Here is a 21,110-nt window from a genome sequence, read left to right on the forward strand (position 1 = left end):
TCCTCCTGTTGTGTTTTTAAAATGCTCCTCTTTGACAAAGATGTCAGTCATCGTTCCAAATAGCTCCTATATGTCTCGGTGTCAGAGGTGTCAGAATTGATACAAAGATGTTCCTATTCAAACGGGCTGTTTGGCTGTATCAAAACCACTATTTAAATGTTTATTATTATTATTATTATTATTATTATTATAATGTTTGTATACCAATCTGCATCCATGGATAAAGTTTTGGCATGACTGATTCCCTGATAATCAAAGTAAAATATGGTGAAATATTCATCTTATTCAGGTGCCACTGACAGAAACGAAGCTAAAATGCTAAAATTTGTCGAGAGTTTTAACAATAGTAAGCTCGGGGAGTATATAGCAAATCTAAGTGAAGAAGGAAAACTCAACCTTGGTCAGCGATATCTGACTGATTTTATTCTGATGACTATCGACCTTTGCTCGTATGATGAACTTAAGGTAAGTCTGATATATATATTTAAAATAATTCCTTCCTCATTTCTTTTATAAAATCTTTTATGAATGAATCATTTACCTGAGCAAGTAACTCGAACATTATATTTTCATTGGGCCCACTTTATAATGTCCTTAATATCCCATGCCACTGAAACACAAAAAGTGCTTACAATTTTTTAACTAGTTAAACCCCAAAATAATTTTCCAAAAAAAAATTTAGAGGGCACAGCTTTAAGGTTAGAGGGACAACATCTAAAGGAGATATATGTGAGGCAAGTTTTTTTACCCAGGGTGGTGAGTGGCTGGAATGCACTGCCTGGGGTGGTGACTGAAGCAGATACGTTAGTGGAATATAAAGGACTTTTGGAGAGGCAGAAAATGAAGGAATTATGGGTTATGTTCAGAGATATGTGATAGTCTTGGCATCATGTTCAGCACTGACATTGTTGGCCGAAGGTACTGTTCTTGTGCTGTACTGTTCTGTATTCTGCAGATAGTTTGGTAATAGTAATATCACCTGTTAATGGCTGAAGTAGTTAAACCATAGATCGTTTGCAATCAGTGAAGAGGTAATTTGTGCAACAGCAATACCATTTATTTCAGATGTTGGAATGAGGTGATCGTGTCATTTGCAAAATGATTTGATTTCTGAGGGTAATGAGCCTGAGGACTCTCAGTGTCAATATCCAGACTGCAACCAAGAAATGGAAATGTTCCATTGATAAATTGAACTGACATTGGAGTGTTTTCAGATGGAACCAGTGGCAGTGAAAGTGGTACAAATGAAACGTGAGAAACATGAAGATTGCTAGACTTGTTTTAGGCAATGTCAGGAATGAGCTGTGCACTAATTTCGTGAAAGGAGAAGATGAAAGTTTTTATAAAATGTCAGCAGAATATGAAAATTACTTGTCAGGCCACATTTGGAGTGCGGTGTGCAGTTCTGGTCACCCCCATCACAGCTAGGATATGAAGGCTTTGGGAGGGCGCAGAAGAGATTTACTGGATGCTGCCTGAATTTGAGGATCTTAGCTCTAAGTCGAGGTTGGACAAACTAGCATTTTTTTCTCTGCAGCTTTGCCGGAGGCTGATTGGAGACTTGGTAGACATTTATAAAATTATAGGAAGCATAGTTGGGGAGTGGAAATGTCAAATACAAGAGGGAAAAACATCAAGATAAGAGGGGGAAACTTGAAGGAGATGTGCAGGGCAAGTTTTTTATACCGAGGTTGGCTGGTGCCTGGAATGTGCTGCCAAGGGTGGTGGTGAAAGCAGGTATGATTGTGATGGTTAAGAGGCTTTTGAATAGGCACATGAATATGTGGGGAATGGAGGGACAAGGACCATGTGCGGGCAGAAAGGATCAGTTTAATTTGGAATCATGTTCCGCATAGAGAAATCATGGGCCAACACGCCTGTTGCCCTGCTGTACTGTTCACCTGCATTACTTGAACGATCAGGCAGCATCTGTGGAGAGAGAAACAGAGTAAACAATAACATCAGCAGAACTCGGAAAGGTTGAAAATTACAGAGAGGGAGGAGGTGGAGAGAACAAAGGGAGTACCTGCAATGAGATGGAGACAAAGAGAATGGCGACTATGTTTATTGAGGGAAGATGGTGAAGATTCAGCAATGGTGGCTAGTTTGTCCAAAGCCACAGAGAGATAAATGAGGAGAGAGAACATACTTAGTTAGAAATGTGGGATAAAAATCTTATATAAATGAGAATTTTAGTGAGCCCCTGAGGGTCAGGCAGCCGAGTTATTCCAGCCCTTTGTGTTTTCTTTTCGCCAGTTGTGATATAAGGTCATTGACCTATGACGTTAACTGAGATTTTTCTTGTATGATGATGCTGCCTGACCCGCTGAGTTACTCCAGCACTTGCTGTTTTTTGTTGTTGTTGTAAACCAGCATCTGCAGTTCCTTGTGTCTACATTAGAACTGGCCAGTTTACCAACAGTTATTATGTGTTTGGTTCAGGACCAATTAACTTTGATTTTAAAAAAAGATCAGTAGTTATATGATTGCTGATTCAGTTGAGTTTAGTTTTTTGCCGCGTGTACAGAGGTACAGTGAAAAGCTTTTGTTGCGTGCTATCCAGTCAGCAGAAAGACAATACAGGATTACAGTCGAGCCATTTACAGTGTATAGTTACATGAAAAGGGAATGATGTTTAGTGCGAGGCAAAGTCTGATCAAGGATAGTCCGACGGTCACCAATGAGGTAGATAGTAGTTCAGCACTGCTCCCTGGTTGTGGTCGGATGATTCGGTTGCTTGATAAACAGCTGGGAAGAAACAGTCTGTAAATCTGGAGGTGTGCGTTTTCACACTTCTATACCTATTGCCTGATGGGAGAGGGGAGGGAAAGAGGGAGTGGCCAAGGTGCGAATGGAGTCATGGAGAATGGAGTCAATATAAGGGAGGTTGTTTTGTGTGATGGTCTGGGCTGCGTCCACAATTCACTGCAATTTCTTGTGGTCTTGGATGGTGCTGTTACCAAACCAAGCTGTGATGCACCCCAATAAATTACCTTCTACAGCACATCCACAGAGTCTTGGTGAGAGTTGTTGGGACATGCCAAACTTCCTAAGCCTTGGAAGGAAGTAGAGGTGTTGGTGTGCTGCCCTTCTCAATGTAATTTGGTGAAATCCAAAGCAAGAATAAACATGCACATCATTTAAAATAGCCGGATCTCTTGTGAGCTTTGTGCAAAGGAAATTCCAAATATTGTTCTTCAGAAAGTTTAAATTTAGTTTTAGCTCGGAGATACAGCATAGAAACAGGTCCTTGGGCCCACCAAGCCCATGCCGACCATTGATCACCCGTCCACACTAGTTCTATATTATCCCACTTTCTCATCTACTCCCTTACCACGAGGGGCAATTTACCTACAAACCAGCATATCTTTAGGATGTGGGAGGAAACCTACGCAATCACAGGGAGAATGTGCAAACACCACACGGACAGCAGCCGAGGTCAGGATCGCACCTGGGTCTCTGGCGCTGTGAGAATAGTGATGTTTCCACTAGTGGGAGAGTCCAGGACTAGAGGTTGTAGCCTCAGAATTAAAGAACGCTCCTTTAGAAAGGGGATGAGGAGGAATTTCGTTTGTCGGATGGTGGAGAATCTGTGGAATTCTCTGCCACAGAAGGCTGAGGAGGCCAAGTCAGTGGATATTTTTAAGGCAGAGATTGATAGATTCTTGATTAGTACAGGTGTCAGGTGTTATGGGGAGAAGGCAGGAGAATGGGGCTGGGAGAGAGAGATAGATCAGCCATGATTGCATGGCGAAGTAGACTTGATGGGCCGAACGGCCTAATTCTACTCGTTTCTCTTATGATCTTAGGACCTTGGCACGGCAGCTCTATCGGCTGTGCTATTGTGCTGCCCCATTCCCTGACTTCAATGGTTATTTATCATTCTGTATACTATTTTCCATGTGATCATGATGTGAACAAGGAATATCATTGCATCCTGCTGTTTAAGACAATAAACTGAACTGTAAATCTCTTTCACCGTGGCTACGACATAATGTCACCTCTCTCCTGCCAGAGTTTTGACCACTCAAAAGAATAAGGAAATTCAGAGGCTAACTCTTGTGAATTATTTTGTTTGAAGGTTTTCCAACTTGCTCTGCATATTGAATCCTTTGTTTTTAATTTAAAGATATTCAAGATGGCATTTATATCCTGCCTGAATGAGCTTCACAGTGACTCTGAACAGACCCTTCTAGAACATTCACCTACCTGGATACATATTGCATACAATGTTTTCAAAAAACGACTGCAAAATTTGTCCCGAACTTTTGGGCTCTGCCCAAAAGTCCTGGAATGTTTTCGGCATTATAGACCAGGAGCATTGGGTTCTAACCCTAACGAAATGGTGAGTCACAGGAAGGGGATTGTAAAATATTGAAGTCTTCTGTCGATCACCCGTCCACACTAGTTCCACGTTATTCCCACTTTCTCGTCCGCTCCCTACACACCAGGGGCAATTTAAAGAGGCCCATTAACCTACAAACCCACAAGTCTTTGGAATGTGAAAGGAATTTGAGGAAGGACATTCTTGCCATTGAGGGAATGCAGCGTAGGTTCACGAGGTTAATTCCCGGGATGGCGGGACTGTCATACGATGAAAAAAGGAGCGACTGGGCTTGTATTCACTGGAATTTAGAAGGATGAGAGGGGATCTTATAGGAACATATAAAATTATTAATGGATTGGACACGCTAGATGCAGGAACCATGTTCCCGATGTTGGGGGAGTCCAGAACCAGGGGCCACAGTTTAAGAATAAGGAGTAGGCCATTTAGAACTGAGATGAGGAAAAACTCTTTCACACAGAGTTGTGAATTTGTGGAATTATCTGCCTCATAAGGCAGTGGAGGCTGATTCACTGGATGCATTGAAAAGATAGATAGAGCTCTTAAGGCTAGCGGATTCAAGGCGTGTGGGGAGAAGGCAAGAATGGGGTACTGATTGTGGATGATCAGCCATGGTCACATTGAATGGTGGTGCTGGCTAGAAGGGACGAATGGCCTACTCCTGCACCTATTGTCTATGTATGAAACCACCCAGAGGAAACCCACCTGGTCACAGGGAGAACATGAAAACTTCACACAGTCAGGATCAAACTTATGCCTCTGGCGCTGTGAGGCAGCAGATTTACCAGCTGCTTCACTGTGCCACCCTAAAATGATCTTTAAACTGTGATTTGACAGCAGTATTAAATATCTTTCTACGTCATTATTTCACTGACAAGTTGTCTATTTGTTGTCTATTTAGCCTTTATATCTCATTGAAAGTATGTATTTCTGTTAAAGGCTGCCTTGTTACCCAGTTAACATCCACATTTTAAATTTGCTCCCAATGTTGCCTGTTCCTATGTTGTGTAAATACTCGGCCCATGGCTGGAAAGGTTGGGTGTACCACCCCTTCCCCCACTTCTAAAAAGGACTTGAACCCAAAGACTTGAGATTGGGTCAGGGTCAGGTGGACACCCCACTGGGAGTCATGGAGGTACACAGCATGGAAACAGGCCATACAACCCAATTTATCCTTGCCAACAAAGATGCCTACCTGAGCTAGTTCCGTTTGGCTTGTAGCCCTCTGAATCTTTCATATCCATGTGTATAAAATCATGAGAGGGATAGATTGGGTAGATGCACAGAGTTTCTTGCCCAGAGTAGGAGAATCGAGGACCAGAGGACATAGGTTTAAGGTGACATATAAGATATAACATATAAGATAATTAGGGGATTGGACACATTAGAGGCAGGAAACATGTTCCCAATGTTGGGGGAGTCCAGAACAAGGGGCCACAGTTTAAGAATAAGGGGTAGGCCATTTAGAATGGAGATGAGGAAGAACTTTTTCAGTCAGAGAGTGGTGAAGGTGTGGAATTCTCTGCCTCAGAAGGCAGTGGAGGCCAGTTCATTGGATGCTTTCAAGAGAGAGCTGGATAGAGCTCTTAAGGATAGCGGAGTGAGGGGGTATGGGGCGAAGGCAGGAACGGGTTACTGATTGAGAGTGATCAGCCATGATCGCATTGAATGGCGGTGCTGGCTCGAAGGGCTGAATGGCCTACTCCTGCACCTATCGTCTATTGTCTATTGTGACAGGGAAAAGATTTAATAGGAATCTGAGGGGCAACTTTTTCACACAAAGGGTAGTGGGTGTATGGAACAAGCTGCCAGAGGAGGCAGTTGAAGCAGGAACTATCCCAACGTTTAAGAAACAGTTAGACAGGTACATGGATAGGACAGGTTTGGAGGGATATGGACCAAAAACGGGCAGGTGGGCTAATGCAGCTGGGACATGTTGGGCCGAAGGGCCTGTTTCCACACTGTATCACTATGACTCTATGCACCTGTCAATGTAATAATTGTACCCACCTCTACCGCTTCCCGCGGCTGCCCATTCTCTATACCCACCATCTTCTGTGTGAAAAGCTTGTTGTTATTGAGCAGACATTTAGTAGTTCTAGCTGCACTGGGACCATGCCCAAGAGCAATATCATTAAGCAGTTATCTCATAAAGCCTGACATCGTCTTGAAGGAATTTTGCTACTCCCGCATTTATCAATGCGAACATTACTTAATCAAAAAAGAAAACCTCTCAGAAAGTGTTTGTTTATTTTTCAGACCCTTGACCTACAGGCGGCCTATGCCTGTGCTGAAATGGCTCAGGCTGTGAATATTGAGACGGTCAAAGACTGTAGACAACTAATGGAAATAATGGAAACTCTACAGCCAGCAGTTGAACTGGTTTTTGACAAAAACTACCTGAAGATGTGCAGATCCACATGCCAGCAAATTGTACCTCGGATAAGGCAAGCCACATTTTACCATAAGCAAAATGTTATATGTGGTCAAAATCTAAAATAATATAGGAAATGCTGGGAATACTGGGCAGGTCAGGCTACATCAATGGAGGTGATCTTTGTTAAATTCGTCCCCTCTTCAAAAAATTGCTCGATACAAAAAATTGTCGCGCTATCGTGTACCGTTTTGGCTGTAGTTCAGGAACAAACAAACAAACAAACGAGAGTTTTAGTATATAGATATCCTCCATTAACCATACATCCATCGGGCAAAAGGTATCGGAGTGTGAAAGCGCACTGGTCCAGATTCAGGGACAATTTCTTCTCAGCTGTTATCAGGCAACTGAACCATCCTACCAACAAATAGAGAGCAGTCCTGAACTACCATTTACCTCATTGGAGACCCTTGGACTATTTTTGATCGGACTTTACAGGCTTTATCTTGCACTAAACATTATTCACATTATTCCCTTTATCGTGTATCTGTACACTGTGGATGGCTCGATTGTAATCATGTATTGTCTTTCCGCTGACTGGTTAGCACACGACAAACACTTCCCACCATACCTCGGTACACGTGACAATAAACTAGACCCAACACTACAGTAGGCACTCCAGTTCTGATACAAGCATCTGCTACTTTTGATGAATAATTCCAATTTTAGAAAACTGCGAAGAGTAGTAACGTAACATTTGATTATCTCTTAGAACTCTCTGGGACAGTGCACATGTGCTCTGCGTGTTTATCGAACATGTTGTGTTGACAGCTGGTGACATTGACTGCAGGTTACAGGGCATTGCCTTAAAACATTGTTTGCTGCTTCAGAAGGTAACGATTACCAAACTGTAAATAAACTGTACAACGGAAGAAATTGTCTTTAAGCTGACAACATCTTTTAATCATTATACGTGAACAGATTTAAGAATAATTGGCTGCATGTAGAAAATCATGAGGGGGAATTGATCGGGTGAATACACAGCCTTTTACCCAGGGTAGGGGAATCAAGAACAAGAGGATGTAGGTTGCAGGCGAGAGGGGAAAAACTCAATAGGAATCTGAAGGCAACTTTTTCAGTCAGAGTGGTATATGGAATGAGCCAGAATGTAGTTGAGGCAGATACAATATATTTAAAAGACACTTGAGCAGGTACATGGAGAGGAAAGGTTTTAAGTTATATCGACCAAATGCAGGCAAATGGGACTATATGAGATGGAGCATCTTGATTGGCATGGATGAGGGGCTGTAGGGCCTGTTTGCATGCTGTATGACTCAATGGACCTTGTCAGAATGGTCAGCACATGGAATTTCTAGATGCTCTCTTCAAAAAAGTTTTATTTTAAATATTTCTTCTTCAGAACCTAAAACTCCAAGTACATTATTCCAATAAAAAGATGTAAGCATTAACCATAGATAGACACAAAAAGCTGGAGTAACTCAGCGGGTCAAGCAGCATCTCTGGAGAAAAGGAATAGGTTACATTTTGGGTCGAGACCCTTCTTCAGAGTGAGAGTTAGGGGAAGGAAAACAAGGGATATAGACAGTGATATAGAGAGATATAGAATGAAAGATATGCAAAAAACAACAATGATCAAGGAAAGGTAAGCCCACAATGGTCCATTGTTGGTAGGCAAAAAATGTTGGAGTAACTCAGCGGGACAGGCAGCATCTCTGGAGAGAAGGAATGGGTGATGTTTCGGGTCGAGACCTTTTCTCATCCACTGTGAAATCTCCTCAAGGTATGTCTACTTTGAAGAAGTTCTCTACCTCTCAGCCTGTCCCACTGTTACTCCAGCATTTTTGTGTGTACCTGCGATTTAAACCAGCATCTGCAGTTCTTTCTTACACACATGGTCCATTGTTGGCTGTGCGCTAGGCGATAACGAGCAATACAGGCAATGAAACTCAACAGATCGACGGTGAAACTAGTACAATGGCTAGGATGGGGGAGGGATGGGGAGAGAGGGGATGCAAGGGTTACTGAGAGTTGTAAAAAAAATGTTCATACCGCTGGGTTATCTGACAATGGAGGAGGCCCAGGACAGAAAGGTCAGTATGGGAAGGGGAGTTAAAGTGTTTGGCATCGGGAGATCACGTAGGCCAAGACGGACTGAGCAAAGGTGTTCAGCGAAACGATCAACCAGTCTACTCTTGGTCCTGTGATATCCACCTGCTTCCACCTCTTCCCAATTATTTTTTAACGGTGGGACTAACAAATTGCGTGAACGTGTGATGTAATAGCGGACACATTGAAGTTATTTAAGTTAATTGTCCTGCCTTTAAAATCACTAATAACAATTTCAGGGCTTAATTTTTCTCCATGTGGCAAGAATATTTAATGAGAGGATTTATGTAATATTGTTTAGAAGTTTCCAACGTTCTGAATCTAACACTGTTCCATTTGTTATGGCAATATCTCAGTATGTTGAATGATAAAAATGTATCCGACATTTACACAGGTCCTTAGGACGTCTTCTGATTTGAAGGATTGTCAGACGGTTAAAGGAGTGATTCAAGTGCTGCACTCATGTAATGAGATGTCCAGTCAGTTGGACCACAGGTACAATGGTCTTCGATTCACCATTTGGAATAGCCCTACATTAATCCCATTTTATTCCCATTCACTCACATTCCCATTCACTCCTCTCAGATCCTGCCACCCACACACATACTGGTGACAATTTGTAGTCAGCAATGAACCTATCAATCTGCACAAAGTTCAGATGTGAACAGAAAACCTGAGGAAAACCCCCATTTTCAAATGGATCGGATTACTGGAGATTGTAAACCAGCCATGAGCTGTGTCAGTCTGCCACCCCACTGTCCAAATGCTTTCAGTGTGCCTATCCCGTGAGCCTGTTTCTTCAATCAAACCCTCACTTGAGGATGGACGCAAAAATGCTGGAGTAACTCAGCGGGTCGGCCAGCATCTCTGGAGAAAAGGAACAGGTGACGTTTCGAGGCGAGACCCTTCATCAGATTGAGAGTCAGGGAGGGGGACACTAGAGGAATGGGAAGGTACAGAACAAAACAGAGCCTGCATCGATGACTCAGGAAAGGTGCAGCCCACAATGGTCCATTGTTGGCTGGGAACGAGGTGATAACGAAGGAATACCAATGGTGAAATTAGCAAGAGGACTAGGGTGAGGGAGGGATGGAGGAGAGGGAATATAAGGGCTACTTGAAGTTAGAGAAATCGATATTCATGCCGCTGGGTTGTAAGATTACTTAAAGATTTTGTCAAAAATGTCATGTAATTCTTGCAAATAAATGTGCTGCCATTGGGCATTGTTAATAAGCTGCGCTACCCAATTTGTCTTTGTTCATTGAACTAGCGTGGGACATCCATTACAAAACCCCATGCATTAGTACTGCCACAAACAGTACCAATTTGGCAGCCAAACTCAGTGGGCTTAAAGGGTTAAAGTTCCTAAAAAATATTACAGCAGCTTGAAGAGATATCTGGTAAAAAAATCTCTTGTTGGGGTCAAATTTTGGTGGTTTAGGACTACAAGATTCAGTTTAGTTTATGGTTTAGAGATACGGTGAGGAAACAAGCCCTTTGGCCCACTGAGTCCACATTAACCAATGTTCAACCACATACTAGTTCCATCCAACACACTGGGGACAATTTACAGAAGCCAACGTAGACATTAGAGATACAACGTGGAAACAGGCCCTTTGTCCCATGGACCATACACTGCCACAATCCATGAGACAATTTACCGAAGCCAATTAATTTACAAACCTGGATGTTTTTGGAATGTGGGAGGAAACCAGAGCACCTGAAGAAAACCCACGGTCACAGGGAGAACGTACAAAGTCTGTATAGTCCGCACCCGTAGTCAGGATCGAACCCGGGTCTCTGGCACTGTAAGGCAACAGCTCCACACTGTACAATTGGTCGTGCAATTTGCTTCGTTGCCTGAACCCCCAAGAATAGAAAGAAACCCTATACTGGAGAAAACAATTCCTCTTGAACGTATCACAGTAAAATCAGAATAACATCAAGAAACTAAGTTTGCAGACTGTGGTCAATCTTTCCTTTCTCAAAAGAATAGAGAATAATGCACGCTGGTTGAATGAGCAAACCTTTGAGTACGGGAATGTCCAAGTCATTTCTGGTTGTGTTGTTTCTCCTCAGGTATGGCATCAAAGAATGTCCAGTGTGTCTGGGTATGCTGAATGATCCCGCCTGCCTGCCCTGTGAGCATGTCTTTTGTATTGAATGTTTGGAACGTTCGCTTGCAGTTCACAGGTTTTGCCCAAAGTGCAAGGCAGATGTGCCCAGTTCCCACGAAATCCAAGTCTCCACACAGCTGAAGTAAGTGTTGCTCTTCAAAATCAAGTTTCAGAATCTTGTCTTTTTTAGTTCCGTTTTAGTTTAGTTTAGAAATACAGTGCAATAACCCTAGCAATAAAGGCAAACATACTCATATACGCCACCTTTACCAACCTGTCTACTTGTGCTGCAACCTTCAGTGAGCTATCAATTTGGACTCCCAAGAAGCCTCAGCACGTCAATGCTGGTGAGGGATGCCGCTTAACTCTCGTCTCTACCACCTCCTGTGTAGCATTACTAATTCTGGGACAGTGTCAGAGATGGAGAACAGGCCCTGCCCTGCCACAGGAATGCCTTACTATCCATTTCGTTCCACTGACCAGCCTCTGCTGCTTTAGAATATTGAAACAGCCTGCACTTAGAATAGAGTCATAGAGTGATACAGAGGGAAACAGGCCCTTCGGCCCAACTTGCCCACACTGGCTAACATGTCCCAACTACATTAGTCCCACCTGCTTGGTCCATATCCCTCCAAACCTGTCCTATCCATGTACCTATCTAACTGTTTCTCAAACGTTGGAATAGTCCCAGCTTCAACTACCTCCTCTGGCAGCTTGTTCCATACACCCACCACACTTTGTGTGAAAAAGTTACCCCTCAGATTCCTATTAAATCTTTTCCCCTTCACCTTAAACCTATGCCCTCTGGCCCTCGACTCACCTACTCTGAGCAAGAGACTGTGCATCTACCCGATCTATTCCTCTCATGATTTTAAACACCTCTACACCCCTTATCCTCCTGCGCTCCAAGGAATAGAGACCCAGCCTACTCAACCTCTGCCTATAGCTCACACCCTCTAGTCCTGGCAACATTCTCGTAAATCTCTGAACCCTTTCAAGCTTGACAATACTGCCAATAATTATAGATTCCAATTTCCTCTTTGTCACAGGTGTATGTTAGGGCAGTGGGAATGGCAAGGTTTTGTGGGTTTATGGTAAATGCTATATAAAGTGTGACATGTCTAAAATTGATGGTTTACTCTTAATTTTACAGGACTGCTTTGAAAAAACATAATGACTTTCGGCAGAGGTGCAATATGTTTTTCATGGAGGTTGTTTCCAGATTTTGCTTCAGCGAAGATTCTCCACCAAGTGACCAAGTGATTAAGTTGCTGCTTGGTCTACTAATTGCAGTCAGGAACTCGCCTGACGGTTCGTATTGCTGTCCTTGACAATTCCCATCGGCCCCAGGCCTACAATGCTCTTAATATGTTGTAAAGTGGACCACTTATGGCACCACTAACCTATGCACAAACTCATTAGGTCACTAGGGTGGCACAGCAGGTGGAGCTGCTGCCACACAGCACCAGAGATGCAGGTTCAATCCTGACCTCGGACGCTCTCTGTGTCTGTGTGGACTTTACACATTCTCCCTGTCAACGCGCGGATTTCCCCCCGTGCACCGTTTTCCTCCTACATCACGGGTTGGTAGATTAATTGGTATCTGTAGATTGTCCCCAATGTGAAGAGAGTGGATGTAAATAACATGGAACTAGTGTGAACTTGTGATTGATGGTCAGCGTGGACTCGGTGGGCCGAAAGGGCCTGTTTCCATGCTTTATGTCGAAAACTAAAATTAAAACTCAAGGTCATGCAATTGAATTAGTTGCATGCACAAAAGCAACTGAAACAGCACTAGTCACATTTAGAACAGCTATTAAAGGAATCTCTCTCTCTATTCCCTAAAATGTGTCTGAGAAATGGTGCAGTTTATTCCTCCACATTCCCTGCATGCTTTCCCTCAATACTTCACCCTGCCTGGTCCACTTGCTGCCTCGTCCCGTGCGGATTCCCTTTCTTGCCAGCTGCAGGTAAAAAAAGCATTATGCGTAGTCGTCATTCGGGGCTCTCTCATTTCCAACCAGTGAGGCCATTATGCGATGGCCACTTCTGCTGCACCTTTAGTGATATGCTTGGAACTGGAGCTACCTGTGTAAATAGGCTGGCCACCTTTCCTGATGAATTCAACTCTTTTGGCACCAGTTCACACCAGTGGCGTGGGTCATGACCTTGGTCCCTGAAAATACAAATGCAGAATCAGTATTGCGGCATTTTGCGGGTGACGTTCCATCATACTGGAGTGTGGCTTAAGCTACAATGTTGTTTAAGAAAGACAGCAAGGCCAAGCCAAGGAACCACAGGCCAGTGATCCTGCTGTCAATGGTGGGAAAGCTGGAGATTCTTCGGGACAGGATCCTGCAGAATTTATGTTTAGTGATACAGCATGGAAACCGGCCCACCGAGTCCACGGCGACCATCCATCACCCGCACACTAGTTCTACCTTATCGTACCTTTGCATCCTACACACCAAGTTCGGGAGGAAACAAATCTAATGCTGGACTTTGTCGAAGGCTGTGATGGTTGGTGGACCTTGTGGGGTGGGAGGACCCATTGTTCCTCCCATGCAGCAGGTGGCGCTGCACAGGACAAAGGAAGATGTTTTGTACATAGTTATCTTAGTTGTACACAGTATCTGAGTGTAGTCAGATTGTTTGGTTGGAGCCATTTTAGTTGTCTTGCTCCCAGCATTGAGTTAATGTAATAAAGACTTCTGTTGTACCTTGAAGACTCTAAAGTTTTATACAGACATAGAACAAGAACACAAAAAAGGCATGATGATTTATCTTCAAGCCCACCAGGGAGACATTTGGCGACAGTGTCCTCTATGGAGACAACCATGTGGACTTTGCTGCTTCTAGGCTAGATGTTGCTTGCACAGTTGTGTACCAGCACCCTCAGCTCTGCTCTGTGGTGATACTGAACCATTGAAGAGATCCACTCTCGAAGCCTAGAATTCCTTTGGCAACTCAGAGTGAGGTCTAGTCTTTTGTGCCTCACTTGATTTACTTTGGAACTCTTTCAAGCAGCTGGAAGGAGATTATCAGCCCAATGGGGAATTTGGTTTCAAACAATGGAAAAGAGGCATGCTTTTTGAGAGGATGAGAATGGTTCCAAACACTTTGTCTCCTTCACAAATCTGCGTGTTTAAGAAAGGCAGCAAGGAATAGCCAGGGAACCTGGCGTCGGTAGTGAGAAAGTTGTTTGAAGGGATTCCTTGGAACAGGATCTAGCAGCATTTGGATAGGCTTGGGGTGGATGAGGGTTCAGTCAGCATGGCTCTGCGTGGAAAATCGTGGCTCATGAATCCGATGAAGTCTTTTGAAGAGCTCACCAAGAGGATTGATGAGGCAAGGCAGTGGACATTATCGATCTGGACTTTAGTCAGGCCTTTGACAATGTGATTTGCAAACTGCCACACGATATCATCCTATCCTCCATCTGTAGTTTTCATTGTTAATGTTTATCAATCCAAAACTAATGAAGTTGCCTGGGGCTGATCAGATGTGAATTGATTTAGGTTTGTTATTCTGTTTGTCCCTTATTCAGCCATAGGATTAAAACATAGGAGATTACAACAAGGAAGTAGGACCTTTGGCCTCCCAGGTCCGATCCAACCAGCGGTCACCCATTCACACTAGTTCTATCCGACATACTCGGGACAATTTGCAGAAGCCAATTAACCGGCAAAGCTGCTGGTCTTTGGAATGTGGGAGGAAACCAGAGCACTCAGAGAAAACCCATGGGAACCCACTGGGGAAAAACTGACAAATTCCATCGAGACTGCACCCGTATTCAGAATCAAACTTGGGTCTCTGGCGCTGAAAAGCACTGTGCTGCCCTGACATCTGCACTTTATACTGAAGGTTATTTTCTAATATTAGGTTACCTCTACCGGACTCGAACTTTAACCCCGTTCTCAGAATGCGTGGACATTAACCCTGTGATACGTTCTGTTCTACTGAAGCTGCTAATGCATTACAGGTAAGGAAAAATAATCTGACATTGTGTATCATGCAAGGTTGAAACAAGTGCCTGTTTTTTAATCAGTTTAAGCCATTTCATGGTCTTTCTTTGAGACGGGACAGTTTTCTAATGCAATTTCCTGCATCTCAACCTCCTCCAAGAGTGCTACAGTTCCCAATTTAACAGCGAACAAATACATGCACACAATTCTTTCGTGTCTTCCATCGGTACAAACCAGCATCTGCAGTTCCTTCCAACAAATAACACATGTACCCAATGCATACATGAAACAAGTATACGTATAGCACTACAATTTAAAACCACAAATTCCACTCCCCCCACCCCCCCTTGATATAAACATGGAAGTTTTTGGTTTGGTTTTCCAGACCAATCCTGGCATTAAAGTTATTGCAGGAAGTTGCTCATGGAAAACTAAGTAGAACTAAGTTAATTTACGCTGTTGTGAAGTCGGAGAAGAAAGACTTTGCATCCTCCTTTCACTTGTGTCTGCTGCATCCCCACCTCCACATTCAAGAGAGAGTTAGGTTTAGCTCTTGGGGATAACGGAATCAAGGGATATGGGGGAAAAAGCAGGAACGGGGTACTGATTTTAGATGATCAGCCATGATCATATTGAAAGGCGGTGCTGGCTCGAAGGGCCGAATGGCCTGCTCCTGCACCTAATTTCTATGTTTCCAACACTTGCTGGTGGCCCAGGGCACATTCAGTGGGTTTTCTGCAAGAGAGTGCCAAAATGGCAACTTTCTGCAGGCAAAAGTAGGTTGAGTCTTCATTACACTTCCAGGCTTCCTATTTACTTTTGAATTCTAGAACAAAACCATTCTCATCAACAGAAGGCGGGTAACTCCACTGCCTTCCAGATGCCATGACCAACCATGACGTTTTCAGCATAAGGACATTATTTTACAAAGACTTTGGTCTCCTGGGGCCAATATTTGTCCATCAATTAACGTCACTGTAACAGGCTACACTGTCATCATTTTGCTCTTTGCCAGATCTTGTAGTGTGCAAGTTATCTGCCACAGACTAGTGTACTGTCTGATTCACCTCTATCCTATTGCAGACATTGGACTTTGTCTCTGGAACTAATGAACTACAATGTTGAGAACTATATTCTGCACTCTGTATCTTCCCATTTGCTCTTCTGATTGTACTTGAGTTTGATTTATGAATGGTATATCTGATCTGTTTAGACAGTATGCAAAACAAAGTTGCTCACAGTACCTTGGTACACATGACGTGGTTCACACAAAGGGTAGTGGGTATATGGAACGAGCTGCCGGAGGATGTAGTTGAGGCAGGTACTATCGCAATGTTTAAGAAACATTTAAACAAGTATATGGATAGGACAGGTTTAGAGGGATATATGGGCCAATTGCAGGCAGGTGAAACTAGTGTTGATGGGGCATATTGGTCCCTGTGAGCAAGTCGGGCCAAAAGGCCTGCTTCCAAGTTGTATGACTGTATGTCTCTGATAGGACAACAATAAACTAAACCATTTTTTTCCAAATTACAACAGTGAGTACATATCAAAAATGTTGTAAATGATAACAGAAACTTAATCCTTTTTTTTGTAAAATGAATGAGGAACAGTATTTTAGCACCTGTTCGGCACGCTATGCTGGGAGATGAGATAGATTGAATAAAGTGAAGGTGAATAAATTAAACATTGGATCTGAAAACTTGTGTTTAAATGCATTTAATATGAAAACAATAAAAACTCAAGATAAATTCTGCATCTTCCAATAGTTTTGATGAGGTGAAGGACTTTCTGCAGTCGTACCTCTCAAATCTGGAAGAGAAGATATTTTTGAAAGATCATCTGAAGGAACTCTACCTGCTGTTCATCAAATGCTTTGAGGTAAAGTAGAACATTTTGCTGTCTCTCGTCCCTATAAGCTTGCTGAAGGTATGACTGGAATAGGCCAAGAATCTAGTTTTGAGTTTTAGTTTTCAAAACACAGTGCGGAAACAAGGCCCTTTGGCCCACCGAGTCCGCGCTGACTAGCGATCCCCGCTAACTTACACTATCCTACACACACTAGGGACAATTTGCGATTATACCAAGCAAATTAGCCTACAAACCTGTACATCTTTGGAGTGTGGGAGGAAACAGGAGCTCCCGGAGAGAACGTACATACTCCGTTCAGACAGCACCGGTAGTCAGGATTGAGCGCAGGTCTCTGGAGCTGTAAGGCAGAACCTCTACCACTGTGCCGTACCTAAAAGTGAAACAGTATTTTTGTTCCTTTAGGACTCGGTGTTTGGCCACTTTGAGCATTGCGGTGGACTTGACTACAGCGATCTCCTCAAACAGAACTGCAACTTTGCCAGCAGGTTTGCCAGACAACAAGCTGCCACTTGTAAAGACAATGCCATTGACTACTTGCAGAACATCGCCAGAATACGCTTCTGCTTCAGTCTTACGGCTCGCCTGATGCACGAGTCGTACAATAAAAAAGGTTAAACATTTGAGGCTAACTTTAACTCATTGCATGCTCTCTATTACATAAGGTGCTGGGGCATGGCGATTCTTTGCATGCTCTTTCCAGAGAAGAATCTACTATAATCTGATCCAATTGCTCTAGTTTAGAAATACATTGGACTCGGTGGGCCAAAAGATCTGTTTCCGGAAACAGTTCTTTTGGCTCACCGAGTCCACGCCAACCACCGATCCCCGCACACTAACACTATTCTACACACATTAGGGACAATTTACAATCTACTGTCATCTGATACAATAGCTCTACTGCTATTCTGAAGAGGGGTCCCGACTCAAAACATTACCCATTCCTTCTCTCCAGAGATGCTGCCTGTCCCGCTCCAGCTTTTTGTGTCTATCTTCTACTAATTTAAATCTCTTTTCTACCTATTGTACTCGAGTTCGACTTGATTGTGTTTATGTACAATATTAACTGATCTGAATGAATGAATGAATAGTGTGCAAAACAAAGCTGTTCACTGTACATCGGTACACGTGACAAGAAAAAACCTAAACCTAAACTAAAACATATTGTTAACCTACTGATCATGTGCGATTAACAAATTGGAAATGTTATGCTGAGACACTCTGAGCCCAATTTATTCCCCAATAATCATTGAGTTACAGTGTGGAAACAGGCCCTTTTGGCCCAACTTGCCCACACCGGCCAACATGTCCCAGCGACACTAGTCCCACCTGCCTGCATTTGGCACATATCCCTCCAAACCTGCCCTAACCATTTACCTGTCTAGATGTTTCTTAAACGTTGGGATAGTCCCTGCCTCTACATCCTCTAGCAACTTGTTTTATACTCCCACCACCCTTTGTGTGAAAAAGTTACCCCTCAGATTCCTATTAAATCTTTTCCCCTTCACCTTATTCTTATGTCCTCTTGTCTTCGATTCACCTGCTCTGGGCATGAGACTGTGCGTCCACCCAATCTGTTCCTCTCATGATTTTATACACCCTCATAACATCTCATCCTCCTGCGTTCCAAGGAATAGAGTCCCAGTTTACTCAACCTCTCCCTATAGCTCAGACTCTCTCGTCCCGGCAACATCCTCGTGAATCTTCTCTGTACCCTTTCCAGCTTGACAACATCATTCCTATAACATGGTGCCTAAAACTGAACACAATTCACACAATCTGTGAATTTAATTTTGGGTGTTATTTTTTTATTTTGTCATTTTACAAAATGTATATTTCCAGACATAAATCACAAGGCCACCAAGGAAAGTTTCTTAGAACACATGAAGATGATCTGTTTGCATTCTGGCAATGATTGGTATCGGGTTTATTTGATGAGGGAAGTCTACGATCAGTATGGAATGGATTTTGTTCAATCTTTGACACAACTCGAGGAGTACCACTGGTCCTTTCCAGACAAGATCATCGAAAAGGTAGAACATTTAATGGATTTTCAACGACCTCATAACATCCACAAATTTTGCAGTGTGTCGCCAATCATATTGTGAAATAAACATGTATAATTCTTTACATCTATCTATCCAAATTGGATTGTTAACAATGAACAGTTTTTGTCATCTTCATAATCCTTATCATTGTGGATTAACAGGAGGATCATTGATCTCAGCTGGCTTTATGTAGAGACCAAGCCCATTAATCCTTTCCCCCAGCTCCTTGCTTGAAGCTCCACAATATGTGTCCCTTCAGTGCTTCACCAGTTATATTTTAAAGTCAAACATTGTACCTAATTATATCTTAAAGCCAGAATTGAAGCTCTTATCACTTTTTCAGTCAGAGAATTCCAAATCTTACTTAGTAGAAACAAGGAACTAAAGATGCTGGGCTACAAAAAAAAGACACAGTGTGCTGGAGTAACTCAGCGGGTCAGGCAGCATCTCTGGAGAACATAGATTGGTGACGTAGAAACAAAGAACTTCAGACCGAAGAAGGGTCCCGACCCGAAACGTCACCTATCCATGTTCTCCAGACATGCTGCCTGACCTGCTGAGTTATTCTTTTTTTCCCCATCTCATACTTGCTTGCTACATGCTTTTTTCAAAAGGTATTGATTACAGATTCCCTGTCCTAGACGTCCTAGAAGCATAGCTGGAAAATATCGAGGATGGCATATTATGTGCATAACTACAATATTCTTGAAACAATGAACTCTCAGATCATTACTAAAAGATCAAAGAGTTAAACATGGACATCACTCCCACAGAAAGTGCTGGAAACACCTTCCATCAAAGCATCTCAATGGAACTGGTCAAAACCATGGAGATAAATTTTGGTATCTCCGATAAAAAACATCGACGGAGAAAAATGTTCATGTTCTAGTTTAGTTTAGGGATACTGTGCGGAAACAGGCCTTTCAGCCCACCGAGTCCGCGCTGACCAGCAATTCCCGTACACTCAGACTATCCTACACACTAGGGACCATTTACAATTTTTACCAATGCCAATCAAACAACAAACCTGTACATCTTTGGTGTGTGGGATGAAACCAGAGCACCCAGAGAAACCCACACAGTCACAGGGAGAACGTACAGACAGCACTCTGTACAGACAGCACCCATGGTCAGGATCAAACCCGGGTCTCTGTCGCTGTAAGGCAACAACTCTAACGCTGCACCACCAAACCACCCAGTTGCTCTGATCAGCATTTCTATTTTAATGTCTGTTGCATTACAGCTCGAAGGGCTGAATGGCCTACTCCTGCACCTATTGTCTACTTTGTATACTGACGTGCAAGTCGGTCCTTTCTTTCAGCACTCTCGTGGCGTACAGTTGGACTGCTACATTTTATGTGGGGAGCTGTACAAAGTCATCCGTGATGCAACCACTGAGGCAGTCACAAGAGGCCAGATGAATATCATCGCAGACAAGATAAAGGTTGTTGCACAGAGTTTTCATCTAATCGAGGCACTATTTATTGAACAGTGCTGTGCCTTCCACGCTTTTTGTCATTTTTAATGCAATATTTAAACCCATGTGTTTTGCCAATACTGAATATTTTTACAACTTTGGTCCTTGAAGGGTCTGAAGTGCTCATCAAGGAATCTTCAGGTTTACCTGGCCTTGGCATTATTCCGTGAGGTAACGTGTTCATTCGCAACAGAGGATGTCAGTATGCACTGTAATCGAACGGTAAGAATCATTCCTAACCAGCCATGTGCGATTCTCTACCTTCAATACTTCCTTTCTGCCACATCCTTCATATTTGGCTGAAATCTCTTTTTTTTTTTAAAAAGCAACAGCAAGCCACATGCAGTAGTTTTGTTAAAGGAAATAGAAACAGTCACTTCTTTCAGTGTTGGCTGCTCTTTCAAAGAGTTAGGGTACAAGGGATGCATGCACAGCGACTAACTTAAGCATTTTGCCTTTTCACTGAGCTCTGGAGGTGCTGACCCAGAGCATAGGACAGTGCAGCACAAGAATGGGCCCTTCAGCCCCCAATGGGCTGTGCCAAGCATGATGACAAGACCGTCTCTTATCTACCTGCTCCGAAGGATTATGTCTCCATTCCCTGCATATCCATATGCCTATTCAAAATTCTCTTAAATGCCACTATTGTATCGACCTCAACCATCAACTCATCATTGAATTTCTTGGGGAAGTAGAAGATAAAACCAAATCCGCTACCTTCTCCTGGATGGCTTGAATGGCCTACTCCTGCATCTATTTTTCTGTTTTCTATGTTTTCCTTTTGCATT

General features: G+C 43.0%; 1 protein-coding gene across 6 annotated transcripts in view; it reads left to right on the forward strand.

Annotated features, from left to right (window-relative positions):
* Positions 1-21,110, forward strand: part of LOC144594591 (E3 ubiquitin-protein ligase rnf213-alpha-like) — a 141,337-nt gene that overhangs the window by 96,872 nt on the left and 23,355 nt on the right. For 5 of the 6 annotated variants that reach the window (XM_078401326.1, XM_078401328.1, XM_078401332.1 and 2 more), the window contains 13 exons: positions 290-465; positions 4,130-4,345; positions 6,605-6,792; positions 7,492-7,612; positions 9,241-9,341; positions 10,926-11,105; positions 12,117-12,274; positions 14,846-14,945; positions 16,698-16,809; positions 17,203-17,410; positions 18,640-18,830; positions 20,167-20,289; positions 20,434-20,544. In XM_078401326.1, coding sequence (XP_078257452.1) covers positions 290-465; positions 4,130-4,345; positions 6,605-6,792; positions 7,492-7,612; positions 9,241-9,341; positions 10,926-11,105; positions 12,117-12,274; positions 14,846-14,945; positions 16,698-16,809; positions 17,203-17,410; positions 18,640-18,830; positions 20,167-20,289; positions 20,434-20,544 — 1,985 coding nt within the window. Of the gene's footprint in view, positions 1-289; positions 466-4,129; positions 4,346-6,604; positions 6,793-7,491; positions 7,613-9,240; positions 9,342-10,925; positions 11,106-12,116; positions 12,278-14,845; positions 14,946-16,697; positions 16,810-17,202; positions 17,411-18,639; positions 18,831-20,166; positions 20,290-20,433; positions 20,545-21,110 lie in introns of all 6 variants that reach the window. The other variant, XM_078401331.1, reaches the window with a different exon arrangement.

The sequence above is a fragment of the Rhinoraja longicauda genome, chromosome 6, assembly GCF_053455715.1.
Source record: "Rhinoraja longicauda isolate Sanriku21f chromosome 6, sRhiLon1.1, whole genome shotgun sequence".
Classification (NCBI taxonomy): Eukaryota; Metazoa; Chordata; class Chondrichthyes; order Rajiformes; family Arhynchobatidae; genus Rhinoraja; species Rhinoraja longicauda.